Genomic DNA, 26,529 nt, shown 5'->3' on the forward strand with positions numbered 1-26,529 from the left:
TGTCCTTTGCCCTGTGAAAGAGGACAAGTCAAGCAGAGGGTTTAATGAAGACAGCCTGCAGTTTCAATCTTTTTGGTGGTTATACCAATAAAACTAAATACAAAATTCAAGTTGAAACTTAAAAGTTGTTGTACTCTCATAATCATGTTCCTATTCACTTAAAACTGGAACAAATCAATTGAAATTTTAATTTTTAAAACTGAGACAAACTAAAACTAAAGTGTAAACATTTTAATCTCTAAACGAACCAAATTAAGTGTACTCGCGCTATCCAAAATCCAAATATTCAATTTGATTCAGTTTTTACACATTTTTAAATATGGTAAACATGCATTATTTAAACATGAGAATCACGTAATCCAAACTTTCTATCCCATTATAATAGAGAAAAAAAGAATGTTTTTTTTAATAATTATGAATATCATTAATAAAAAAAAGTACAACTTGATTGAAAATTATATAAAAAGACACAATCAATAAGTACAAAACAGAAATCTCAATTAAATAATGAAAACTTATAGGATTGGGATTCCCTTAAGTTCATTTGAACTTGAGAGGGTCATGTTCACGATCTATACCGTTCATTATAAAATGAACGATGTAGACTAATTTGATTAAAATTGTGCTTTTTTTATCTACACCGTTCATTTTGTAATGAACGGTGTAGATCGTGAACATGACGCCCTCAAATTCATTTTGAACTTGAGAGAATCCCAATCCAAACTTATATTGTTATTCTTTAATTGCATTCTTAGAGCTCCTCGGTTGTGCAACTCTGCGATCCATTATTCTCAACTACAAACCGACTACGGAATTTTTGAATAATTTCAATTGAAAAAAAAAAAAACAAAAACACAATTCTCAATAATAGCAATTCCGATCTTCACTCCATTAATATATCTATAAAAATATAATAAAATCCACAAAAGAAAAAAATTATATATTTATAGAAAAATTAAAAAAAATTAAATTAGTTAAGGAATTTGTGTTTATTGAATAAAAAAAAGTAAAACTAAATATTTAAATGATCCACCGTTGGTCAATAAAATAATCAAAATTGTCATATGATGTTTTTTGATAAAGAAATAAGATGGAAGAGAATAAGAGAAATGAGTCGGTCTGGAGGTGTTTTGGAGATTTTAATTTTAATTTTTTTTGGTAGAAATGAGGTGAATCAATCAATAGAATAATCCATGGAATACTATATAGTTCTGAAACCAAAACATCTTTGCAAATTGCTGAAACGATTGGAATTTTGTATACCATTTAAAATACATCCTTTTCCCATGTAACAATTTTGACTTCATTATATACAGTTTTTAAGAGTGTCCACCCCTTTACTTTTGCTTTATTACGTTAAAAACATGGTACATTCACAAAATCAATTAGAATTTACTAAATCCTTCTTGCCTTCAAACCCTTTGATCAAAAACTTTGCTTCACTAAAATCCTTCTTAGCCAGACTGCCATGTTGTTGGTTTGCATCCGCACGAACAGTTTTCCATTTCCTTGTGTAATTTCTGCCGCACAGATACATGCAAAGAGGATTAGAAAAATAGTAATCATATAGCAACTGCCAGTGCCAACAACGTTCATTCAACTGTGTTGCACGGAAACTTGTTGAGTCTTACATTTTGACTTTTCATTTTGGTTTTCAAAAACGTTTACAAAATCCATTCTCTTAAAAAGTATCATCTTGTCGTTTCCTGTTTAAACATTTTTTTTGTCTCAGCATTTTCGTGCAACACGGGAAACTCATATACATGCTGAATATACGCAATTTTAATCCAGTTTTTACAATTTTCTTCTCTGTTTTGTTATATTTTCACTAGCTAGTTCGTTTTAAGCAGTAACACACCTCAACTTCTCCTTGTAGGCCTTTGATGTGCTGCACTGCTAAATCCAGCATGTCTGAATAGCTCGTTTGCTGCACGAAAATGTCAATAAAAATTCAGCTTATTATTATTATTAAATTACCAAAATATTATTTCTTAAATAAGCAAGCACAGTATCAATTAAAAACTACATAATATTGCAGTTCAAAATTCATAAAATTATAATTTTACTTGATTGTGATTCTTTTCAAAAGTGTGCGAGAACCAAACCCCAAATCAAATAACCAAACCGAACTGATAAATTCAGTCCAGTTTGAATGATAAAAAAATTTGATTTCTTGGTCCGGATTGATTTTAGAAGTTAACCCTTTCAGTTCATTCTAATACAAATTGAACCAAAAAATCGAATCCAACCAAAAACAACCACCGATAGCATGACTCCAGATTGCACAATCTACAAGAAAAAGAACACACCGTCATCATTACCTTATCCATGTTAGGAACAAGATCCTGTAGTTTCTTCAGCCTCCCACTTATTCTGGTTCTTCTCTCCTGCATATACATACAATCATAAGAACTCATATAGTACAAATTAAATGCATGCTGGTAATATGGTAAAACAGAAAATTTTATTCAAACAATAAGAAGGCAAGCTTTGGGATCTCACTGCAAGGTTCATTTCGAAGGAAATTTCCCCAGTAATACATTTTTTAATTGAATAACAAAATGTAAATCATGGGGGTTGGTAGAATTTACTAACCCTTTCAGCAATGCTTCGTGGATGAGTTGCACAACCACGCTTAGCACGGATTTTACAAGGCACGGAGTCTTCAGGAATATTTAGTAGCTTCTCTACTGTTGCCATCTCAAGGCTGGTCTGTGGCAAACTAAACTGAATGAAGAACAAATCAGCAACATATACTAGCATGTATGCACAATGCAGTATTGTTCAATTGCGACATATGCAGCACGTAGAAATAACTCAGAATCATATGTTGTACAATATCTCAAATGATACTGAAATCATGTGTTATTTAAAATACTAGAAAATGGAAAACTAATTAGCTAATGTAAGAACTTAAAATTCTCGTTTGCTAGAGTATATATCCGTAAGGCGTAAAGTTTAAAATAAAACATCAGTAGTGTAAAAAGCTTGACAGCAAGCATTCGCATACATTTATTTAAATGCAGATACCGTAGAGCATGATTAGCGATAACTTTTCTCCCTCAAATTTTCTGATGTATACATGTCCTCAGGAAAAGTTTTAGTACCTGAGTTTCTAAGCCATTGATACAGTTAAAGATATCTCCATCAATATTCTTCATTCGTTTGCTTGATGGTCCAGAAAATACAATTGAATTGGTGTTGTCCCAGGATCCCATACCAAATCCACCAGTTGAATAAGAATGAGAATTCGGGTGTCCATTGTTAGAGCTGATGCCTTCAACAAGATCCTCACTAACTTCAGATATCTGAGAAAGAGAATCTTGCCTAGTGAAGCTCAATTGAGATTTCAACCGTGATACAGCATGGCCACAACTCGAACTGTTGTGCGAGTTATACCCTCCAGTCCCTGGTGTAATTGAAAAACCTGCTATTTGAATTCATAATTAGATGGACCACGCTTCAACACCCGAACTACTATAGATCATTTAAATGTTAATCCAACAAATAAAAATATCAGTTTTTGAGGCTAAATGATAGCGGCTACTCTAGGAAGTAAACATGTATCTAAAAGAACTTGCACATGAAGAAATGCATTTTAAGAATACATCTTTAAACTTTGTAATTGTGATAAATTCTCGTGTGCTGGCCAAAGTTATTGTAAAATGATTTCTACCAGTTTATGGTGATCTTATAAGTTCAATTTAAGTATACTGCTCTTAGACATTCATTTACACATTCTACTTGGTCAGGTTACAAGTAAAAAGAATATTTTCATCGAATTCAATTGAATATACAACAAAACAAACTCTGGCCCAAGAATATGAAGATGAAGTTGGCTTCCAAAAACAACTAATATAGGCATATAGCTCAAAAATCAAGGTTCTTCCTCAGTTATAAATAACCTACATGACAATAAAGACACTTGGATTCTGGTTAAATAACTTTGCTACTATATTAAGCAATTAATTTTTTTCCCGTAAGCGTGTGATGTATGATATAAAAATCATCAGTATTAGGCATAAATATAACTATATAAGGCTTGATTTCTTTAAAAATCACGAACTTATAATTTGGGCAATGTTGAACACCAACTTTTGTTTTTTTTCCAATTTTAAACACTTGAGCAATTTTCCGTTACTCCGGAACAGCGTTTATTCCAGCGTATACATCAACATTTTTCGACGGAAAATTGAATTAAAAAAAGTATGATTGTTTTAGTATTAAATTGCCAAAATTGAAAGTTCGGGTTAAAATTGCAAAACAAGCTAAAGTTCATAATTTTTAATGCCACTAAGTCTAAATATGTTATACTCCCTCCGTCCCGTTTAAGAAGGGACATATCTCAATTTTTTTTGTCCCACATAAGAAGGCCAAATCATGGTTTTTGTGCCATTTTACAAGAAATTCTCTTTTATACCCTCATTTTCTCTTTCTTTAATTAAAGCTAATACTCTACACACAAACTACAAGACAGTAATTAATAAGGGTAAAATAAGAAAATCCAAGAGTAATTATTATTTTCTTAATCTATGTGTAAAAGGGATATGTCCCTTCTTAAGTGGGACGGAGGGAGTATATTATATACTCTAAAATATATAAAAGTACAGACCAAGGATGCCGTGTACGATAAGTGCATTTATTGCAGTTTGTGTAAGCTTAACTTGGAGATAGAAATCTTATATTCAAATTTGAGAATTTAATTTAGTTAAATGGAGCTAAAATATCATAAAAATACTTATAAATATATAAAAAAAATTAGAAAAATAATAATTTTAATTTTAATTTCAACAGTGATAATAAGTTTTTCTTAAATTTTCTCACTATAAAGCCTCAAAATTGAAGCTTGAGCCTTGAAAGGCAAGAAGAAGTCAACAGCAGCAATAGCAATAGTATCATACTTTTTAATAGCAATGATTAAATTTTCCAACAAAGTTAAAGCAGACAATTAGGTAGATGTATCTACCATGTCATCTCTAAACTAATCCACTGAAATGTCAAAATTGTTAGTATTATTTATCTAATTGATATTAAAGTAAAGAATAATTATCTCTATCTATAATAAAAAATTTAATAAATTTACCCAATAGACAGCAGATCTAACAGAAATTATTTAAATATTTTTATACATAAAGTAAAGGTCCATATATAATTAACAAACCAAACTTTAATTAGATACTAAAATACAAAGCATCACTATCCTAATTATTAAATCTATTCCACCACGAGACTACAGTAATGTTGCTAACCCTCCAGCCTATCAAATTATTCCTCAAATTATACAAGCGAGGGTACTTTTGTCCTTTTATATGGCATTTATTTATTTTATTTATTGTTTTAGTTACGTCAACGCTTATCTATATGGTTTGATAGACCCACAGAGTGCCCCCAAAACCGCCAATCTCACATCAATATTAATGATTTAAAAAATTTCTTATGAATGGTCGTCTTACTTTTATTAAATCTTCATATAAAATGACTCTTAAAACACATATAAAACCCTTTTTGACATAAAAATTATAATTAATTAAATTTAATTGATCAAAACTAATTCAATAAAAAAATATTATAAATTTATTAGATTAATCAATTTTTTAAAATGAAAACAAATTTATAATCTTGGACATCTAAAATGAAAATCAAACAAAAGAACTAATACTTTATCCATTAGTAAAATAAGTACTCCCTCCGTCCCATAAAGATAGAAAAAGTACCACCTTTTTTTGTCCCATAAAAATAGAAAAAATAGAGTTAGTTAAGTCAAAAATTATCAAAATACCCCTACATGCTTATCATAAAACATTAAATGCATATTTTGAAAAGATAAACAAATGAGTTGTAAGTGCTATAATTAGTAGAGTGGCTTTGAAAAATGTACATAACTAATAAAGTACAAAGGGTAATTTAGACAAATTATCACAAATTACCTATAAATAATTATTTTTTTAATTCTTGTAAAATGGGTATTTTTTCTATCTTTACGGGACGGAGGGAGTAGTAAAAGGATATTTTTGGTGTTGTTGGAGTATGATTTTGTTAATTAATTTTTATTTTTTACTCCAAATTAAAAAAATTGTATTTAAGTAATGGACATTAAGTTTATGGCAGTTGAAAAGAACACAGTAGTTTTTAGTTTGAAGCATAATAATGTAAGCTAAAAATATTAAAATTATTTTAATTTCTTTAATTCAAATTAAAAAAAATTATATTTAACTAATGGACGTTAAGTTTATGGGGACACAAATTTAGGATTGCTATAATATGTGTAGATAATGTATAATGTTGGTCATATTTCATTTAAAAAAGTAGATATTTTTAGTACAAAAAGATGAAGCCATTACTAAAAAAAGGTTTCCAAAACTACCCATGTAAAACAGATGAAAAAGATGCAAATTGCACGGGTATAACAGACATTTCAACTACTTTCATTCAATCCTTAAAGCAAAAGCAAGCATTTCAGACAAAAACAAAGAAAACGAAGGAGAACGAAACGCTACCGTTTTCGGTGGAGGAGATATTAAGATGAGAAAGAAAGCCAGCAGGAGAGCTGTTCTGTCTAAGTAAAGATCCACTGCTATCAATCTCATTAAACCCGTAAGATCTCTGCAACCCTCCAGTTTTAGAGAGAGCGTTGGACGAGTTAAGTTTGCAAGTTGACTCAGAAGTGGTGAGCGAAGAAGAATCAGCGGCTGAAGAGAAATACTGAGGATGAGGATGAGGATGATTAAGATTCTGATTATGATGATTAAAACTGGTACTGTTACTGTTACTGTTAGTAGCAGCGCCACTGCCGATAACCGAATCAACGGCTCTGGTTAAAAAGGAACCGGGAGCTGAACTGAAGCGAGTCAAACCGGGTGAACCGGTGGCGGTGGTGGGTTTTTGAGGTGGGTACATAGCGTTGGTTTTGTGATCGGGTTTTGACCAGGAATAATGGTTATTGTGAGCCATATTAATAGCAGTACAGAAGAAGTAATTACTTGGAAGGAAGGAAAAAGAGAAGAAAAAGGGAAAGTGGAAAAGAAGGATAGAAAGCTAGAAGGGGAAAAGTCTAAAGATTGGGTGCTAATTCTTATATCACCCGCAGGTCATTGGTTGTGTACTACTCCTTAAATCACAACCAACTTTTTAACATGTGCGTCCTATACTTTTTTATTCTTGTGGTTTTTGTTTTTTTGTGCAAACGAATATAGTGAAAAATTGTAATATCATAAAATAATTCAACATCGAGGACGAGATATGTACAACATCCGAAGTTAAAACTATTATTAGATCCCAGACTCTAAAAGTTTTTTGTTCGATTTACATGGACAACAAAATGTTTTTGAATTATGCAAAATTATGGAGAAGGTTTAAAGTTTATAAAAGAAAAGGTATGAGCGTCGTAAGCATCTACTACGACATCATACCGTAACAAAACTATCCGTGATGCATTTTACGTAACTGCCGTGAATGACATAAATGGCATATAAAAATTGTAAATATCTATAAATATTTGTATATACTTATACGTCATATATTAAAAATGTAATGACTCTACCTTATATATCTCTGGAAAAAACATTAATGCCTGTGAGCAGAGCGGGGTTCGGGGCCCGCTTGCCCAGACTTATGTCAGACTTCTATTATCGAAAGGTTTGAGAAAATGTCGAGTCGCCACCTAACTCGTCTAAGAATTCCTTTTGTACTGAGTGGATAACCTCACTCGCTTATGGGTGAGATTATCGCACGCTGGACCAAAGACCGGATTCGTGGACATTTTATCGAAACACGTGTACTTGGCTTAACATTTACATTATTATCTACTAGACATATTCCTTATATATCTCATCTCAGCATTCATGCATTTCACGGTATAACTTGTGGAAATTTAAACACATATGAAAGCAGTAAAGGATTCAATTTAAGACGCGCATATGACTCAATTATGGCATGTGAGACAGGTAGCAAATACTCCTAGGTATACATCTAACCCTGGAGGTTTCTATCATGTATCAGATAATGGCCGGTCTGGATCGTTTAACATGCACAAAGCCTACAACCGGATTTTTCAGTGTGATTGCTTTTATTATTTAATCATCCTGAATAACATATACAACCTCTATTTATATTTTCGTAGCAGTCCTAAGATGTTTAGGTGATTTGTTGGATTTGATTGGTTTGTATTACTAAATTAACGTGGTTAGTCCTTTAACCTGTTAATTAATGGATTTGAAATGTTCTTTGGAAATCATTTCAAACAGTTTCAGCATACACAAAAGATAAGTGATAAACATACAGGTTAAAGATACTTTTAAACATTGTAGACCAGAGTGTCTGGCACTCGATGCAATTTGACTGCCGAGGTGGTTGGAACCGGAAATCAGTCAAAACATGAAAGTTATTTGTCTCGTTGATATGGATCGACTGACTTAAACCGAAGTCGAATCCGAGTTCAAACGAACCCGGAATCTCTTCTAGAAGTGGCTGGTTTTGTCGGTTGCGGGCTTCAAGACCCGGTTGGCTTGTCAGGCTACAAGTTTGGGCTTCGAGGCCCGAATTAAATCGGGAAAGACCCATTACACATCAAATTATAATTCTATAATTCAGTATACATGGGCTCAAACAGGGTCTAATTCCGAGTTCGAATGACCCCGGAAACACAAAAAACAAGTTTAGAACTGATTCTAGAAGATTCGGAAAACATTATGGATTGAAGAATTGGAGGCCACCAAGGAGCCACTCCATACCGGAGGTGGCGGCACTCTGAATCGGCGCCGCCTCCAGTTCCAGGGGGTCATCGGTTCATCGTTTTGGCTTGGGATTCATGCAAAAATCACTCTAAAAACCCATAAAACACACAAGAAGCCTATTGGTATGCACTATAATCAATATACAGCTAATAAAACATTCTAAATCAGCTAAAGAATGTATTTTTAATGTGTTTTCATGTCACATTGAATGAACAACATATTCATGGCAAGCAAAAGCGTAAAACAGTCATAGCATGCATTCTAGGTATCAGAATTGAATGAAATCAAGAATTGAGTTATAACACGTATTGAAATAATCTTAAACGTGCTTCTAATCAATTTTGCATGGAAACATGGAAAGGATACTAAACAAAGCAATGATGGCAGTTCATAGCAATTTATGACAAAAACATATAAAACTACCTAAACATGCATCCTAAACACACTAAATTAACAGTTCTAATTAATATGATATGTAAAGCGAAAGAAGCTATTAAGGGTCCTCAGAAGTACCGTTCTGAGTCCTTGGCACGTTTTCTGGTGATCCTGATGTGGAATCCAGCTTCGGATTAATGCGCTACTGTGCGTCTTTGAGTGATTGAATCGTCGTTAGCTTGTTTAATCGAACTGTGTGTGTGGTGTGTGGTGTTTGGTTCGGCCAACACTAAGAATTCCTAGGGTTGGTGTGCTTTTTCTGGTGTTTAATTACTTACCGGTCAAACCAAATTTCCGTCCTATAGCTAGGCTGCCCTAGGGGTTTATTTATAGTGGTTAGGGGTAGCTTTGGGTTAGCTAGAGTCTGAATTGTATTAGGTTTTTGAAAGAGTGTAAAATGATAGGATTATGAGTGTGAGATGATAGAACTTTTAGTGTTATGATTAAGCTAGCTGTTGATTTCTTAACTATATTCGTATTATTTCTTAAAGACTAAGTAAAACATGATAAAAAAAGCTATTTTTTATGCCCGAAAGTGTCAAAAAAGTCTTCTAGGACACTATGGATTTGGGTATGGTCAATTTTAGTCCGTCAAACTTGTAAATTGGCCCATAAACTTCTAAGATAGTGTAATTAGTCCAACTTCTAGACTAATACTACAATTTCTTTGGATTTTTATAGGTTATTGTTAATTACGTTTCAGTCTCTCAAGTTCGCAGTTGTATAATGATGACGCCTGCTTGAATTCAAACAAACGAATCGATAACTCGTCACCCGAACGAATTTCTCTAAAAATCATCATTGGACGCTTGAGCCCCTTATCACTTTTTACCTGTCTGGAAAATAGGTGTCAACAATTTACCGCCTCTTTAACAGGAATTGACAAAGTAGGTCAATTCTTATTAAAGAAGTAACTCGTTCTTCGAGAAGAAAAAATGATACTGCCCACCATCGGAGGTACTCGCTCGTTGGTGATTCAATAATCCCTTAGCCTAAGCATTACCAGTCGTGGCTCATGACTCGAGCTTCATGCCCTCTGGTTCTGGTCTACTCCGCATCTGGCCGGGAGTAAGTCTACTATTTTAGAGGTTTGACGCCTGTTGATTCTTCAGATTTTTTCTGAAGGTATAGGTCAGTCGCCTATTTGGAGCGTTAAAATTTGTGAAAATTGGCCCCACTTTTCATTTTTTGGTGGAATCGACTTTATCGTCTATCTATTCTAGACTTTTGTTTTCCCCCTCATTAAAGCATTCAGTATTCTGGTCGGGAGACTGGATGATTCAATGGAGAGTCTGGATGCTTGCTCTGCTTGCTCTAGATTCTGCTGTTTGGTCTTAGAGGGACCGTATTTGGTGTTTCTATACTAGTTTATGCGCATTTCAACATAAGAATATTCTTGAATATTTACAGAATTTATCAATAAAATTGTCGTCCTATAGTCTCATGGATTGTGCTTTTAGAGTTTATTGTCATTTTTCCGTTCTTTCTAAGTACATGTGCTGGTCATTAATCAATATGCATGCCTGATAGAAAATCTATATTACTGGCTCATTGAACATCTCGTACATTAATTGATATACTATATGTTTCAAGCTATCATACCCCTATTATCAATTCAATCCTTTTGAAATTTCATGATTGACTATTTGCCTCTCTTGTGCTTTTGTAAGACTTTATAGCATTGTTTATAATCCCGAAGAGGATTTTATTGACATCCTCCTTTTATTTATTACACTCTAAGATGGTCTTCTGGGCATTTGATTGCTTTTCACAATATTATTCTTTTTCTTATGACGACCTTTATGATTTTGAATTTGAGTGCTGCTCTTTTCTTTCTGGGATATTTTATTCGCCTTATATTTTTGGCCGAGAGGTTCTTGTGGATTCTCTCAGCTTGCTGTTACCTTCCCTTTGAGACAGTTTATTCGTTTGTAATTTCACTCCCACCTTTCAGGGGTGGAACCTATTGAAACAAAATTATTTTTGGATTTTTATTTTATCATTTCCCTGTACCGGATATTTGAATGTGCTGGTTATATATAGCTCGATTCTATAACTCATACACGTATGGCGATTGAAAATAACATGCTCGTTATTCGAGACATCACATAAATTAGTAAAATTGTAATTCATCATCGACTCTGGAACTTGAATGCCTTAGATAAATAAATTGTTCAAAAGTACTCAAATGCATAAATAGAAATGCCAAAAGTCTTGGCTTGTAAGTTAACAGAACTTTGAATGCCCCAAACGTGAGCTGGGTCATCAAGTTTCAAGGGTGCTAAGTCTGCGATTGAGTCTTCCTAGAAATTATGTTTCTCCATTAGGTTGCTCTAGAAAGTTGAGACCTTCGTTATTCAATCTATTTAAAACCTTCGTCATTCCATTTGTTTGTTTTGGGTCACTAAAGCTTCTGCTATTCCATTCGTTTGCTCTAGAAAGCTGACACCTACATCGTGCTACCTGGTTGAAACTTTCGTCATTCCATCTAGGTTACTGAAACTTCTACTATTCCATTCGGTTGTTCTGCCTGGTTGAAACTTCCGTTGTTCCATTTGACTGTTCTGGGTTATTGAAACTTCTGTTGTTCCGTTCGGTTGTTCTGAAAGATGAAACCTATATTGTATCGCTTGATTTTCCGGATAGTTTAAATCTTTGTCATTCCATTATGGATAGGCTGGAACCTCCATTATTCCATTTGGTTATTATGGGTAGTTGAAATCCTTGTTGTTCCATTCAGTTGCTATGGATATACCGGAGCATCCATTGTTCCATTCGGTTATTCTGGGGTCATTGGACTGAATTTCTATGTCATTCCATGTGCCGTGTCTGAAATTCTATCCTTTAGTCTAGATTTTATAACAGTCAAGCTTCTTCTTGTAAAGATCACAATGTTTGGTGAATGTCTCGTGATTGACTAATTTCTTTGTTTCTAGCCGTAGTATGGCATCGATCGATATTATGCCCCCGAGCTTGGCAGGATGTGCGACATTAGTGGTCATTGAATATGATGAGCTCGTCGCTTGTCCACTGGCATCGACAAGTTTACTTCCGAAAGTCTGTGAATGTATTGGAAACCCCTTTTGGGGTTATTTTTGAATGCATTTCTAGGCTGATCAATGTTGATCATGATCGCAGATGGTACGTGTGAGCGGAGCAGGGTTCGGGGGCCGCTCGCCCAGACTTATCGCAGAACTCTTACTCTGGACAGGGTTTGAAAAAATATGGAGTCGCCACCTAGCTTAGCTAGGAATGCCTTTTATACCGACTAGATAACCTCACTGGCTTATGGATGAGATTATCATACGCCACACCAAAAGACTAGGTTTGTGGACATTCTATCGAAACTCTTATACTTGGCTTATCAGTTACGTTTGCTTTTACTGGATGTATTCGTTTTATCTCATCTCGACATTCATGCATGCAGTTCACTCTATAAATTGTGAGAATCTAAACACAAATGAAAGCAATTTAGGATGCTCATATGACTCAATTCTGGCATATAGCAAATACTCATGCACATTCATCTAATCTGAGAAGTTTCTAACAAATAACAAAAGACTGCCGGGTCTCGATTGATTGCATGCACAAAGCCTAAAATCCGAGTTTCCAGATTTGATTGATTTTATTATTAGTCATCTTGAATGCTATACAACCTTTAACTACTTTTTCATGGCAGTCCTAAGATTTCTAAGTGATTTACTGGTTTTGATTAATTTATCTAATTAACGTGATTAGTCCTTTAGCCTGTTAATACTGGATTGGTTCATGCTTTTGGAAAGCGTTTAAACATTACAACTATACACATGGGCAGTTGATATATATATAAGGTTAGGAATACTTTAAACCTTGTAGACCGGAGTGTCTGGCACTCAATGTGTTTTGACCATCGATATGGTCGGAAGTGGTTCTCACTCAGAACATGAAAGTTATCCGTCTCGTCCATACGAGTCCACTTGTTAAAACCGGGGTCGATTCCGAGTTCGGATGGGCTCGAAATCGGGAATGGAAGTTGTTGGTCGTGCTGGATTTGGGCTTTAGGGCTCGGTTGGCTGGGCAGATTACAAATTGGGCTTTAGGGCTCGATTGGCGGCACTTTGAACTGCCGGCGCCGTCAGTGTACTATGGCGGTGCCGACAGTCCGTTTTGGCAACGACGGCGGTGTTAGCAGGGGCAGCAGCTTCGTCGTTTCGTCGTTTTGGCTCAGTTTTTCATGCGAAAACACTCAGAAACGCATAAATAGAACATAGAATGCAAATAACACGTACTGGGATTATTTTAAAGTGTTGAAAATCGATTTATGACATAAACAACTGATTTTGTTGCAATTTGAGCAAGAACACACTTGAGGTAAATAAGTATAAGACACCCTAGCATGCATTCTAAGCATTGTAATCAATAGAAATCTGGATATGGCATACAAAGTACATTAAAATAGCCTATTAACATACTAATTTCCAATTTGTATAACAATTTAATCAAGAACACAAATTTGGCAACTATGGAAAAAAATCAACAAAATCAATTATTATGCATCCTAATACACAAAAATTCAACGATTGCAATTAATATGACATAAAAGTGACAGGAAATATTTGAGGGTCCTCAGAAGTACCGTAATGAGTCCTTAGCTCGTATACTAGAAAATTGGATGCAAGATCCATCTTTAAATCTGCGCGTACAACTCTTACTTGATTGTTTATTACGTTTTAGCTAAGCTGATTAACAACTATATGGTCAGGAGTGACCTAAGATTTCTAGGGTTAGCTTAAAGTTACATTACTGTTCCACCTTTTTTTAATTTTAATTAATATTAATGAGATAATTAATTAAGGAGTTTGGATTAGGAAAAACTACATCAAAAGGAATAAATCTCGTATTAAAACTTGATGCTAAGTAAAACATTTTTAAAAGTCATTTTTGGTGCTCGAAAGTGTTTAAAAAGTGTCCTAGGCCTCTATGGGTTTGAGTATGGTCAATTTTCATCTGTTAAACCTTCAAATTGGCCCATAAACTATTAAGATATTGCAATTAGTCCAATTTCTGAACTTCGAATACAATCTCTTTGGATTTTTATGGGCTATTCACGACTAATTATGTTTTAACCCTTCAAGTTTGCAACTGTGCATTGGTTGCGCCTGCCTGAATTCCAACAAGAAAATCGATAGCTCGTCACCAGAACGGTCATCATTGGACGCTTCAGTCCCTTATCATTTTTTACCTGTCCAAAACGTAGGTGTCTACAGTTTTCCCCCTCTTTAACGAGAATTTACAAAGTAGGTCGATTCATGTTAAAGAAGTAACTCGCTGTTAGACAAGCGACAAGGATACTATCCACCATTAGAGGTACTCGCTCGCCGGTGGTTTGGTAATGCCCTAGCCTGAGTATTACCTGTTGTGGTGCATGACTCTTACTTCATGCCCCATGGTTCTGGTCTACTCTGCAACTGGTCGAGAGTAGGTCTTCTCAGCTGTCTTGAAGGTCGTCTATTGAGCCTAAGCTGCCTGTTGTGTGCCCCGTGAAATGGAGCTATAAACGCTCAGTCGTCCTGAGAGTGATCCGGCTTAGACCTCTGGTAATTATTTTGTCCGGTACTTCTTAGATTTACAGAAGGGACAACACCCCCTTGGCCGTCCTAAGAGCCACCTTATTATGTAGGTGCCTGGATATTATCCTGTTCGGAGCCTCTTAAGTTTATAGGAGGAACATCAACCCCTTGGCCATCCCAAGGCCCACCCTATTGCGTAGGTTCCTAGATTCCGTAGTTATCGCACAACTAGCGTAAGTGTCTGAAGTTTATTTGAACTATTGCAGACAATACTTAGAAGTCTTCTTAGCACTAGATCCTCCCCTGTCTGGAGTCTGGCACATAGGGTTAGACCGCTTTTATGCTATTATGAGTTGCGTTTTACATATACTGTATGGTGTGGCAATGTCTTTCTATCATTGGCCGATTCAATCCCCATCTCTTGGGCAATTTTTCAAGTATGATTCTCTAGGAATATTCATAATTTGTCCTATGGGGAAGCGATATTTCTAATATGGTGTAGTTGGTCTACTGGGGATTATTCCTTGTCTGATCCTCCGGGGCGACTATGCTTCCAATTTGATTCTCTAGGTGTGTGTATTTCTAATCCAATCCTCTAGGGTGGCTGTATTTCTAATATGATTCTCTGGGGCGTTTGTATTTATGATCCAATCCTCTGGGTGGCTGTATTTTTAATATGATCCTCGGGGTGTTTGTATTTCTGATCCAATCCTCTAGGGTGGCTGTATTTTGAATCTGATCCTCTAAGGCATTTTTATTTCTCATCCAATCCTCTAGGGTGGCTGTATTTTTAATCTGATCCTCTAGAGCGTTTGTATTTTTTATCCAATCCTATAGGGCGTGTATATTTCTAATCTAATCCTCTAGGGTGGCAGTATTTCTAATATGGTCATCTGGGGTGTTTGTATTTCTAATCCAATCCTCTAGGGTGGCTATATTTCTAATCTGATCCTCTAAGGCGTTTGTATTTCTGATCCAATCATCTAGGGTAACTGTATTTCTAATCTGATCCTCTTGTGCAACTATGCTATGTATTCATCCTCTAGGGCATTCCTTTAGTTGGTCCACTGGGGATTATTTATTACCTGATCCTCTAGGGCAGGTATGTTTCTAATCTGATCCCCTGGGGCGACTGTGCTTCTAAACTGATCCTCTAAGGGGACTACGCTCTATATTTTATGGCCAAATGTACAGATTAGACCCTCACGTTTGGTTCGGTTTTGAATTTGGACCCTAATGAACTTTTTTTTTCGATGGAGGTACTTAACGTTATAAAAGATTTTCATAGCGAACCCTCCGAACCTAATGTGCCACATGTCCATTAGTTTTTCTCCAGCTCAGCGCTAACGTATAAGATTTAAATAAAAAAATATATTCTTCCAACTCAGCGCACACATTATTTAAAATCCCTAAAATACCATAATAACCTATTGCTATTTAAATTTTTATAATTAAATTTTCAATCCCAAACACTGAATTAAAGTTTTATAATAAAATTTCCTATACCATAAAATTCCCCTAAATTTTTATAATTAAATTTTCAATCCCTAACACCATAAAATGCCCCTAAACCTTAAAGCTAATTGAATACCCCCACCACTTCCCATTGCCTTAGCCACTATGCCTCCACCGCCGTCCATGACGTCCTACTATGCCTCAGCCACGTCTCCATCGTTGACGTTCTACCAGCAAGCCCAGGTCAGAAACTACGTCGAAGATAAACTATGGACGAAGATCAGCTACCTCTTTATGAAACCGCAGTCGGAGAAGACGAAGCTAACGGCGAACGGGTCGGCGACGAACCGAGGACAAAGATCAGCTGTCGTTGTTGATCAATATGTTTCAATTTGAGTGACAGAAAGAAGGATGGAGTGAGGAAAGGGATGTGATGGCAAAGGAAGGGGGTTGGGTGAAGATGAGTATGGTGACGACATTTTTAATTTCTTATTTGTGTTTGATTTATCACTGTAGCCGAGATGGCGCTTCGTCACCGTCACTTTCTTCATCTCCATCGCCGATGTAGTGGATAGCTGCTTTTTTTAGAATTGGAAGAATAGAGCTTAAGAACTATTGTACCAGACTTTAATTAAGAATTGGAGAAATTCTTAGGTAGACCGAGTCTACCACGTCATCCGTAGATTAAGCCACTCACAATACAACACTTCATTAAAATGATGGCAATATCGTAATAATTATACAATAAATGTATTCAAATTTTAATGGTGATATTACGATATTACCATCATTTTAATGAGGTGTTGTATTGTGAATGGCTTAATCTACGGATGACGTGATAAACTCGGTTTATCTAAGAATTTCTCTAAGAATTGATACTTAGGGGTTTAATATAGTGGAATTAAAAATAAACTAGCTGTCGAAGTATTATTGGATTGATAAATGTGATATGGCAAATTAAATATATGAGATAATTACTTTATTTGCCAAGTGGGCGGTGAGTTGGATGGATTTTTTTTATTTAAATCTTACACATCAACGCTGAGCTGGAGAGAAACTAACGGACATGTGGCATTTTAGGTTCAGAGGGTTTGATGTGAATTTTTTTGTAACGTTAAGGACCTTCATAAAAAAAGTTCATTAGGGTTCAAATTTAAAACCGAACCAAACATGAGGGTCCAATCTGTACATTTGGCCATATTTTATCATCTGGGTGTTGCATCTTCTATCTTGATCCTCTGGGGATTCATTCTGGCTTTATCCTCTAGAGCCATTATATTTCTAATTGGATCCTCTAGGGCATCTGTGTTTCTCACCTAAACTTCTAGGGCTGTTGTATTTCTAATCTGATCCTCCATGGAGGTTGTGTTTCTAATCAGAACCTCTAGGGCAGCTGTGTTTCTAATTAGATCCTATAGGCTTTTGTATTTCTAAACCGATCCTCTAGGGCGGTTGCATCTTCTATTTTGATCCGTTGGGGATACATTCTTGTCTGATCCTTTGGGCAAGTTTTCTAATTCGTCCACTGGGGCATTTTTATTGATTATTTTTTCTGGCAAAGCTTATTTGGTATAGTCCGCTAGGGAGTCTTCTTCTAGTTAGTCCATTGGGGAGTTTCTCGGGCTTGTTCTTCTAGTTTGATCCACTGGGGAATTTCGCTCGTCAGATCCTCTAGGAAAGCGCAATCTTATCAGATCCTCTAGGGAAGTATTCTGGTTTGTTGAGAAGGTAGTTTGCTTCCATGCTAATTGTACTGGGATAGTTGGTTGTCCTGCTCTGCCGAGGTTGAAATTCATTCTAGCCCTGGGATTTGGGATCTGAAATCGGGGTTCTGGTGTTCGATAGATTTTGAAAACTCGGTTCCTAGTGATAAGGATCTGAAAACCCGTGGCTCTAGTGTTGAGGATCTAAAAAGCCGTGACTTTGGTGTTGAGGATCTGAAAATCCATGACTTTGGTGTTGAAACTCAGGGCTCTGGTGTTGAGGATCTGAAAACCTGTGACTCTGGTGTTGAGGATATAAAAACCTGTGGATCTGGTGTTGAGGATCTAAAAACTCATGACTCTTGAGTTGAGGATCTAAAAATTTATTACTGTAGTATTGAGGATCTGAAAATCTGTGACTCTAGTGTTGAGGATCTGAAAACCCGTGACTCTAGTGTTCAGGGTCTGAAAACCCATGACTCTAGTGCCTGCTCCTCAGTTGAGATACATTGACGATCTGTTGAGGTATCGTCTCCTGGGTAGGTTGCCATTGGTTGAGGTGCCAAGGCGTTAGGTGCTTGTTGCTTCGGATGTTCAGGCTCAGCGGGTGGCTACGGGGCCGCATGTATGTGCCTGTTTTCTGGCTTTATCTTTCCGGATTCTTATATCTGCTTGAGTTTCTTTTCTGGTGTCCTCTTAGTGAGGAGTTAGGTGCTAGATCTGTGTTGTTCGTGCCAAGATAGATATCCCTAGATCTCCTGGTCAAGTTCCGGCTAGTATGGGGGATGCTGCGATTGTTTCCGGTTTGCTGTGTCAGATGTCGGAGAGATTTGCGCGTTATAGTGGCGCGCATGGACCTATGTAGGATTCTGTTCCTATTGCCTATCTTGCGCATTCCTTTGCGCTTGCTGATTGTACCCATGCGAGTCATCTTCTGTGCTTGTGCTTCTGTTTGCACTGAGGATTTGTCTTCCCCCTGGACTGAGCATCTATGTCTGGTTTTCAAGTGCTTGTGTCTGAGGTTATTCAGTTGGCTGATACGGCTTACTATTGGCGGGATCGATTACGCGTTGTCTCTACATATATGAGGGTAAAAATACAATATGCCTGGTGTCCGTGGGGGTCGTGGAGACTTTGCCTCTTCTTTTGGTGGTGGGTAGGCTGGGCGCGATGCTGATGATACGCTCTCTAGGAGCTACTATGGAGATTCTGAGACCTTAGTGCAGGACCGGGACTCCGATTACTAGACATTTATCTATTGTATGCTTGCTTTATGTTTGACGATGACTGCGTATGTTACTACATTGTTTTATACGTTTTGTATTCATAATACCCTGTTGTATGAGAAAATAGCATGGTTCTCTGTTTTCTGATATATTCAGCCTAGCTTTTCCGGTGTTTGTAGCTAGGAGTTTGTAGTTCTGGTGTTTAAGTTGTGGGAGAATTTTATTCCTTAACTTCTGGCTGGTAGAAACCTGATGCCCCCTTTTCTGGCTAGCAGAGACCTGATGCCCCTTGGTTTCAGGTTGATGGAGACCTGATAGTTTTTGGCTGGTGGAGACCTGATACCCCCTGGTTTCTAGAGTCGGCTTTTAAAGCTGAAGCATGATGCCTGTTCTGATTTTAAAGTGAGGCTGGCACCTGTTCTGATTTTGGTGGAGGCCGGAAGCCTATTTTGATTCTAGATGAGGCCGGAAGCATGTGTTGATTCTGTAGGAGGCCGGAAGCCTGTTATGAGTCTGGTGGAGGCCGAAAGCCTGTTGTGATTTTGTAGGAGGCTGGAAGCGTGTTCTGGTTTTGTAGGAGACCGGAAGCCTGTTCTGATTCTGTAGGAGGCCAAAAGCCTATTCTGATTCTGGTGGAGGCCGGAAGCCTATTCTGATTCTGTAGGAATGATTCCATAAATGGCGGCCCGACGCCCGTTGCAAGGAATTTGATGTCCCATGTTGTCCGGATTTCCGTCTCATGATAGTGGTGGCGTAGCGCCTGTTCTATGTACATTTGGAGTGGTGGGAACCATAAGTCCCCAATTTCTAGATGATGGGGATCCTAAATCCCCTATTACTGATGTATTCATTTTATCTCATCTCGACATTCGTGCAATTTCTAGATGATGGGGATCCTAAATCTCCATTTTTCATGTTAGTGATATGCACTAGATCAATCATGTTTGACCATATATTGACATTATTTTTTGTTATTTATTAGTTGGCACTTTTATTATCATTTTATATTACGATTAAAATACTTGAATAGTTAATTCTTTCTAAGGTCATCAAGTATGTGACTTGATATTAGAACCTTTAGGTTTAATAAAGAATTATATTCCATCTATCCCTGGTCTTAATAGAACATTTAGACTAGAATGATGTTAACTGATGATTATGTTTTACTAATCATGTATTTGAGATATTAAGTCAAATCATAGGTGCTATTTGAGAAATAAGGCACTGGTTGACCCATCTCGAGAATACTACAAGATTATTGTCATAAGTAATTCTCATTATAGTTCTATTAGTATAATCCTTTGACCTTGAAATCACAATGAATTTCTACATAGCTATTTCACATTTTGATGCAGTCTTACATTGTCTTTAATAGGATAATGAAATAGATTATCATTGGATATAGTAACTTTGTGACAAATATGAGTGACTGAGAAGGAATTTGTCCCTCATTTATTATAGTAAGATATTTATAGGCCCCTTGGAAAGGATAGACTGAAGGAAATGCATGGCCATCCTAATGAATTGATAAAGATTTATCATTTTCATTCTACTTGGAATTAGAAAACTAATGATTGAATATTATAAGGATGTCAGTACTATACCTTATATTCAATCGGGATATCGTGAGACAAAGGGATTAATATTATTGTAAATAGTTGAATTGGATAATTGATATTCATATAACTTGGGTAGTCATAATGTCTTGTTAGAGGCCACTTATGACTTGTGGGTCAAAATAGGTATTTCGAGTCTATTGCCAACGTTATATGAACCTACAGGGTCGCACACTAAGAACAGCCCCAAAACATAAATGGATTTTATAAGTCCGAGAACATAATGTAATAAATAAATATATAAGATATATTTCAAATATATAGTTATATAGTTTAATTAATAGTTAATTCGTTTTAAGATAAAGAGTTGTTTTAGTTATAATTATATTATGACTGGATTTTATTATTAGTTATTATTTAAACATAATTGTTATTTTAAATGTAAATAACTATTAATTAAGTGAGTTTCAAATTAAAGATAATAGCTATCTTTAAGGTTTTTTCATTTGAAGATAATTAATTAAGTATATTTATCATTAAGAGTTTGATAAATATCAAGTTATAAAGTTATCTAATACAGAGTGTTACAATAAGATTGAAACACACGTATTTGACTCAAACCCTAATTTTGTTGTATGCCCTATAAATACACACTTAGGAATAGGGTTGAAATACACAAAATTCTTAAATCACTAAATTTGTAATTGCTTGGTGAAGCAATAGTGCTAGCACACAAGCACTAGTTTTGGCAAAACTCTGTTCGTGTGGATACTCGTAGTTGACGCGTTTTTTTGGAGGCGTTTTTAATCCGAGGCAAGGTATCACCAACCTGTCTTTCTATTCGAATTACATGGATCTTACTTGGGTTTTGACAAAAAATTTGAAATTCCGCTACATTATGAACCTAGAAAATCCAACATTTCATTTTTCTGTGCTTGTACATTATAGACTCTATATTGCCACCTCATTGAAGCATTCAGTTTTCTAGTCAGGTAACTGAATGATTCAATGAAGAGTTTTAGCTGCTCTTCCCAGGCTCTGGATTCTGTTATATTGTTTTGGATATATACTTTATTGTTGGGTTTTATAGGTTCATAACGCAGCGGAATTTCAAAAATTTATCTAGAAACCCAAACCAAGATCCATGTAATTCGAATTAACAGAATAATTACTTACTTGTATGTCGAATTCAACAGCAATGTAGGAAGGAAGGAGGTGGTTCACTTTGGTGATACCTGGCCTCGGATCAGAAACGCCTCCAAAAGAATGCGTCCTCTACGAGTATCCACACGAACAGACCTTAGCCAAAACTAGTGCTTGTGTGCTAGCACTATTGCTTCACAAGCAATTTCGAATTTTAGTGATTAGTGAATAATGAATTTCGTGATTCTCAAACCAACTGCTTAATGAGTATTTATAGTGATAAATAACACTAGGGTTTGAGACAAATTCGAATTTCAATCTCATTGCAATTCTACAAGTTTATGTTTATCAAAAACTCCTTTTTGATAATTATCCATATATATTAATTACTATATTTATTATCTTCCAAAAAATAATAAATTAAGAAAAACACTTATCCTTAAATTTCGAATTAATATATATATTAATAAATATATTACGAATTATATATATATATATATAATTAATCACTTAATCACATTGGGCTTGTACAACCCATAACTGTTTTGGGCCTGTTCTTAGTGTGCGACCCTGTAGGTTCATATAACGTTGGCAGTAGGCTCGAAATCCCTATTTCAGCCCACAAGTCATAAGTGGCCTCTAGCAAGACATTATGACTACCCAAGTTATATGAATATCGATAATCCGATTTAACCATTTACAATAATATTTTAATCCCTTTGTCTCTCGATATCCAGATTGAATATAAGGCATAGTTATGTCATCCTTATAACATTCAATCATTAGTTTCTTGACTCTAAGTAGACTGAAAATGATAACTTCTTATCAATTAGCATGGCCATATATTTTCTTCAGTCTATCTTCTTCAAGGGGCCCATAGATATCTTACTCAAATAAATGAGGGACAAATTCCTTCTCAATCACTCACATTTCTCACATAGTTACTTTCATATCCAATGACAATCTATTCCATTATCCTGTTAAAGATAATGTAAGACTGTATCAAAATATGAAATAGCTATGTAGAAATCCATGATGATTTCAAGGTCAAAGGATTATACTAATAGAACTGTAATGAGAATTACTTATGACAGTGATCTATGTAGTATTCTCACAGTGGGTCATCCAGTGCCTTATTTCTCAAATAGCACCTATGATTTGACTTAATATCTCATATACATGATTAGTAAAACATAATCATCAGTCAACATCATACTAGTCTCAATGTTCTATTAAGACTAGGGATAGATGGTATATAATTCTTTTATTAAACCTAAGGGTTCTACTATCAAGTCACATACTCGATGACCTTAGAAAGAATTAACCATTCAAGTATTTTCAATCATTGATATAAAATGATAAAAACTGCCAATCAATAAATAATAAAATGATAAAGTCAAAACATGGTCAAACATGATTGACCTAGTGCATATCACTAACATTTATTTCTATGACAGTTTATGCGCATTTCAACATAAGAATATTCTTGAATTAAAGAATTTATCGATAAATATTTTTGTCTCATTGGGTCCCAGATGACTGTACATAGTTAACATTGTATCTCGATTAATGCAGCCCCGAGATGATTCTACCGAGTTCCACTAACATTAATCATTTCCTGATACAGTCCCGAGATAATTTTATCTTCATCGAGTTTAACTAGCATCAGTCGTTATTAAGTATGTCTTTATGGCTTCATACTTTATTCGATATTGATTGTACATTATGTATGTTCAATGCCTTATTTGTTTTTGGCAAAATCACCAAAAAGAGAAGAAAAATATTCAGCAAAGCTGATACAAGCTCACAACAAGCTGAACTAAACGCAAGAACAACTCAAACAAAAAGAGAAAGGAAACACAAAAAAGAGGAAAACAAAAGAGCTAATAAATACAATCAGAAATACTTTTAATGCAGTCCTCTGTCCATGTTCTCTTTGAGTTGAAAATCAGATCATTCCTAACTTTCCAAATGAAGTAAACAGCAGCTGTAAATGCTTTCCTCCTCCTTCTAGCTTCAATGGATCTTCCAGTTGCTCTTCTAGAGAAGAAACTCACCTCTCTGACATAGTCCTTCTATTAATTCCCAATCTATCCAGAACACTTCTCCATATCTTCTTAGAATAGCTACAATCAAAGAACAGATGATCTCTACTCTCTAAGTTCACATTACACAGACTGCACTTATCATCATTGATCACATTCCATTTCCTCAGCTTATCTTTAGTAACAAGTCTGCCAATCAAAGCCATCCAGGTAATGAAAGAGTACCTAGGAATGTTACCAGAAGACCAAATGATTTTTCCCCATTGCACTCTATCTCTTTCAGGCACTAGCTTCCTCCAAACACTGCTAATATTGAATTTGCCATCTGCTCTTGCTCTACTACAAACTTGATCCTCTATATTGCTTCTAATTTTGATATTAGCTCTAATATAATCCCAAGCATCATTTGTTACGTCATCAAGCAGGTCAGGGAGAACCCACGTATCATTTCTCCACAGGCTACAAACTTTAACATATTTTTTAATGTCAGAACCTTTAATATCTATACCAGGAAATCTATATGTAATGGACTGTCCATTCACCCAAGGATCACCCCAGAAGAAGAACTTGCTCCCATTTCCCAGCTTATAATAAAAAATGGAGGCAATAAGAGGTCTGATTTTAAGCATGTTTATCTAGCTCCAAGAGCTGTCTAAGGGTTTAGCTATCCCCCGGCCAATCTCAACTTATTGATAATAACCCAGTTACCCTAGAGAGTTGGTTTAAACTAGACCACATTCCACACATTTTTAGCAACTGCAGCCACATTCCACATATATATTGATTTAATGCCCAGACCACCCCCTCTCTTACTAGAGCAGACAATATCCCAGCTAACAGGACTCCCTTTTTTTAACACTGTTACCATGCCAAATATATTTCCTACATCTCTCTTCAACACCACTAATCACAGATTTGGGAAAAATGAAAACAAAGCACCAATACACATGCATACTAAGGAGGACATAGTTGATCAATTGAAGTCTACCCGCATAAGAAAGGAATTTTGCGGACCAGATATTAATTCTAGCCGAGATCATATCAATAAGATCATTACACATATCTTTGGAAAGCTTAGAAGACATAATAGGCAAACCCAGATATTTTATAGGCAAAGCACCCTCCTTAAACCCCAGAATTCTCAGAATATTATCTTTAATGGCACCATTACTACCACTAAAATACACAAAGCTTTTATTAAGGTTGGGGTACAAACCTGAAACTTCAGAGAAATCATTAAGAGTACTCTTTAGAATAGAAATATACAGATTATCCCAATTACTGAAAAGGAGCAGGTCATCTGCAAAAGCGAGATGACAAAGCTTCACCTTACTGCAGCTTTTATGATACTTGAACCTGAATTATCCCATGTCTTCATCATTATACTTCTAGATAAGTAATCCATGCATAACACAAAGACAAGGGGAGAAAATGGATCCCCCTGTCTTAGGCCTCTGGCACTCTGAAAATACCCACAGCTCTCCCCATTGACTTGGACATAAAACATGGCACTTCTAATGCAGACCGTAACCCAATTGATGAATTTATTATCAATATTCAGCCCAAAGAGCACTTCCTCAATAAAGTCCCAATCAACAGTGTCATATGCTTTCTGCAAATCAACCTTCATGGCACAAGAATTTCCATTCTGTCTATGATAATTTCTGACCAGCTCATGAGCCAGCAGAATGTTGTCTGCAATACTTCTCCCAGGGACAAAGCTAGACTGACATTTAGAGATAATTCTGTCCAGAATACTACTTAATATCTTAACAATAATCTTGGATATGATTTTGTATAATACATCGCAACATGCAATCGGTCTGAAGTCACTAATAGTATCAGGGGCAGCAACTTTGGGGATAAGAGAAATGCTAGTTGAATTAGCCTGCTTCAACATTTTTCCATTTGTAAAGAACTCCTTAACAGCTTTAGTAATGTCCTCTCCAGTCAAACTCCAACTTTTTTTGAAGAATGCACCGCCAAAGCCATGAGGGCCTAGGGCTTTATCAGCATCAATACTGAACATGGCATTTTTAATTTCCTCCTCAACTACCTCTCTAATGAGCATCTCATTTTCATCACTATTGAATTTAACCCCATGGTCAAAAACCTCAGGATTAACATTCCTTCTATCCTTCTTCTTATCTCCAAAGAAAGCCTTATAATGCCTAAGGACTTCCTCCTTGATTAGCTAAGGATCCTCCACATAATTCCCATTCACTTTCAATCTCACAATTCTCTTTTTATTGATTCATTGCTTGATACACCTATGGAAAAACTTAGTGTTTTTGTCTCCCAAAGATACCCATTTCATTCTAGACTTCTGCCTCAATATGCTTTCCTCCCAATTAATCAGCTTGCAAAAATACTTATTAACTGATCTCTCTTCATCAATCAACTCATTGCAGGTAGGATTAGCTTGTAGCTCATTATGCAGCTTGAGAAGCATGTCTCTGGTTTTTAAAACTCTAATGGAAATATCACTAAACTCCTTTCTGCTCATCTTTTTAAGCTCATTTTTCGTGCTCTTAAGCTTTTGGTAAAATGTGAACATAGTTACCCCATTAGTATTTATATTCCATCCTCTTCTGACTGAATCAATAAAGTCATTATGTTCACACCATGCATTGTAAAACTTAAAACCTCCTTTTTTCTTCTCATTACCAGTTTGCATCTTGATAA

The 26,529-nt window shown here is 35.7% G+C and overlaps 2 protein-coding genes across 2 annotated transcripts; both read right to left on the reverse strand.

The window, feature by feature from the left end:
- Positions 1-1,235: 1,235 nt before the first annotated feature.
- On the reverse strand, positions 1,236-7,079 carry LOC126664495 (transcription factor bHLH128-like). The gene is made up of 6 exons (XM_050356900.2): positions 6,498-7,079; positions 3,108-3,427; positions 2,596-2,727; positions 2,322-2,387; positions 1,859-1,927; positions 1,236-1,520 (listed from the first exon to the last, which is right to left on the reverse strand). The coding sequence occupies exons 1-6, from the start codon at positions 6,949-6,951 to the stop codon at positions 1,455-1,457; spliced, it is 1,107 nt and encodes a 368-aa protein (XP_050212857.1). The 5' UTR covers positions 6,952-7,079; the 3' UTR covers positions 1,236-1,454.
- A 12,526-nt stretch (positions 7,080-19,605) lies between these two features.
- On the reverse strand, positions 19,606-24,473 carry LOC126669623 (uncharacterized). The gene is made up of 3 exons (XM_050363134.1): positions 23,857-24,473; positions 23,501-23,618; positions 19,606-19,860 (listed from the first exon to the last, which is right to left on the reverse strand). Exons 1-3 carry the CDS (start codon positions 24,471-24,473, stop codon positions 19,606-19,608), a joined length of 990 nt encoding a protein of 329 aa, XP_050219091.1.
- Between the last annotated feature and the right edge of the window lie 2,056 nt (positions 24,474-26,529).

This window comes from Mercurialis annua, linkage group LG1-X (assembly GCF_937616625.2).
Source record: "Mercurialis annua linkage group LG1-X, ddMerAnnu1.2, whole genome shotgun sequence".
NCBI classification, from domain to species: domain Eukaryota; kingdom Viridiplantae; phylum Streptophyta; class Magnoliopsida; order Malpighiales; family Euphorbiaceae; genus Mercurialis; species Mercurialis annua.

Coding starts and splice junctions, on each gene's coding strand:
- LOC126669623 (XM_050363134.1), bottom strand. CDS start 24,473: ATGCTTAAAATCAGACCTCTTATTGCCTCCATTTTTTATTATAAGCTG. Junction 23,619..23,856: donor AGAAGGACTATGTCAGAGAG/GTGAGTTTCTTC, acceptor TCTTGCGTTTAG/TTCAGCTTGTTGTGAGCTTG. Junction 19,861..23,500: donor TACAATCAATATCGAATAAA/GTATGAAGCCAT, acceptor TACATAGAACAG/GCGCTACGCCACCACTATCA.
- LOC126664495 (XM_050356900.2), bottom strand. CDS start 6,951: ATGGCTCACAATAACCATTATTCCTGGTCAAAACCCGATCACAAAACC. Junction 2,388..2,595: donor CACGAAGCATTGCTGAAAGG/GTTAGTAAATTC, acceptor ATGTATATGCAG/GAGAGAAGAACCAGAATAAG. Junction 1,928..2,321: donor TTGTTCCTAACATGGATAAG/GTAATGATGACG, acceptor ATTTTCGTGCAG/CAAACGAGCTATTCAGACAT.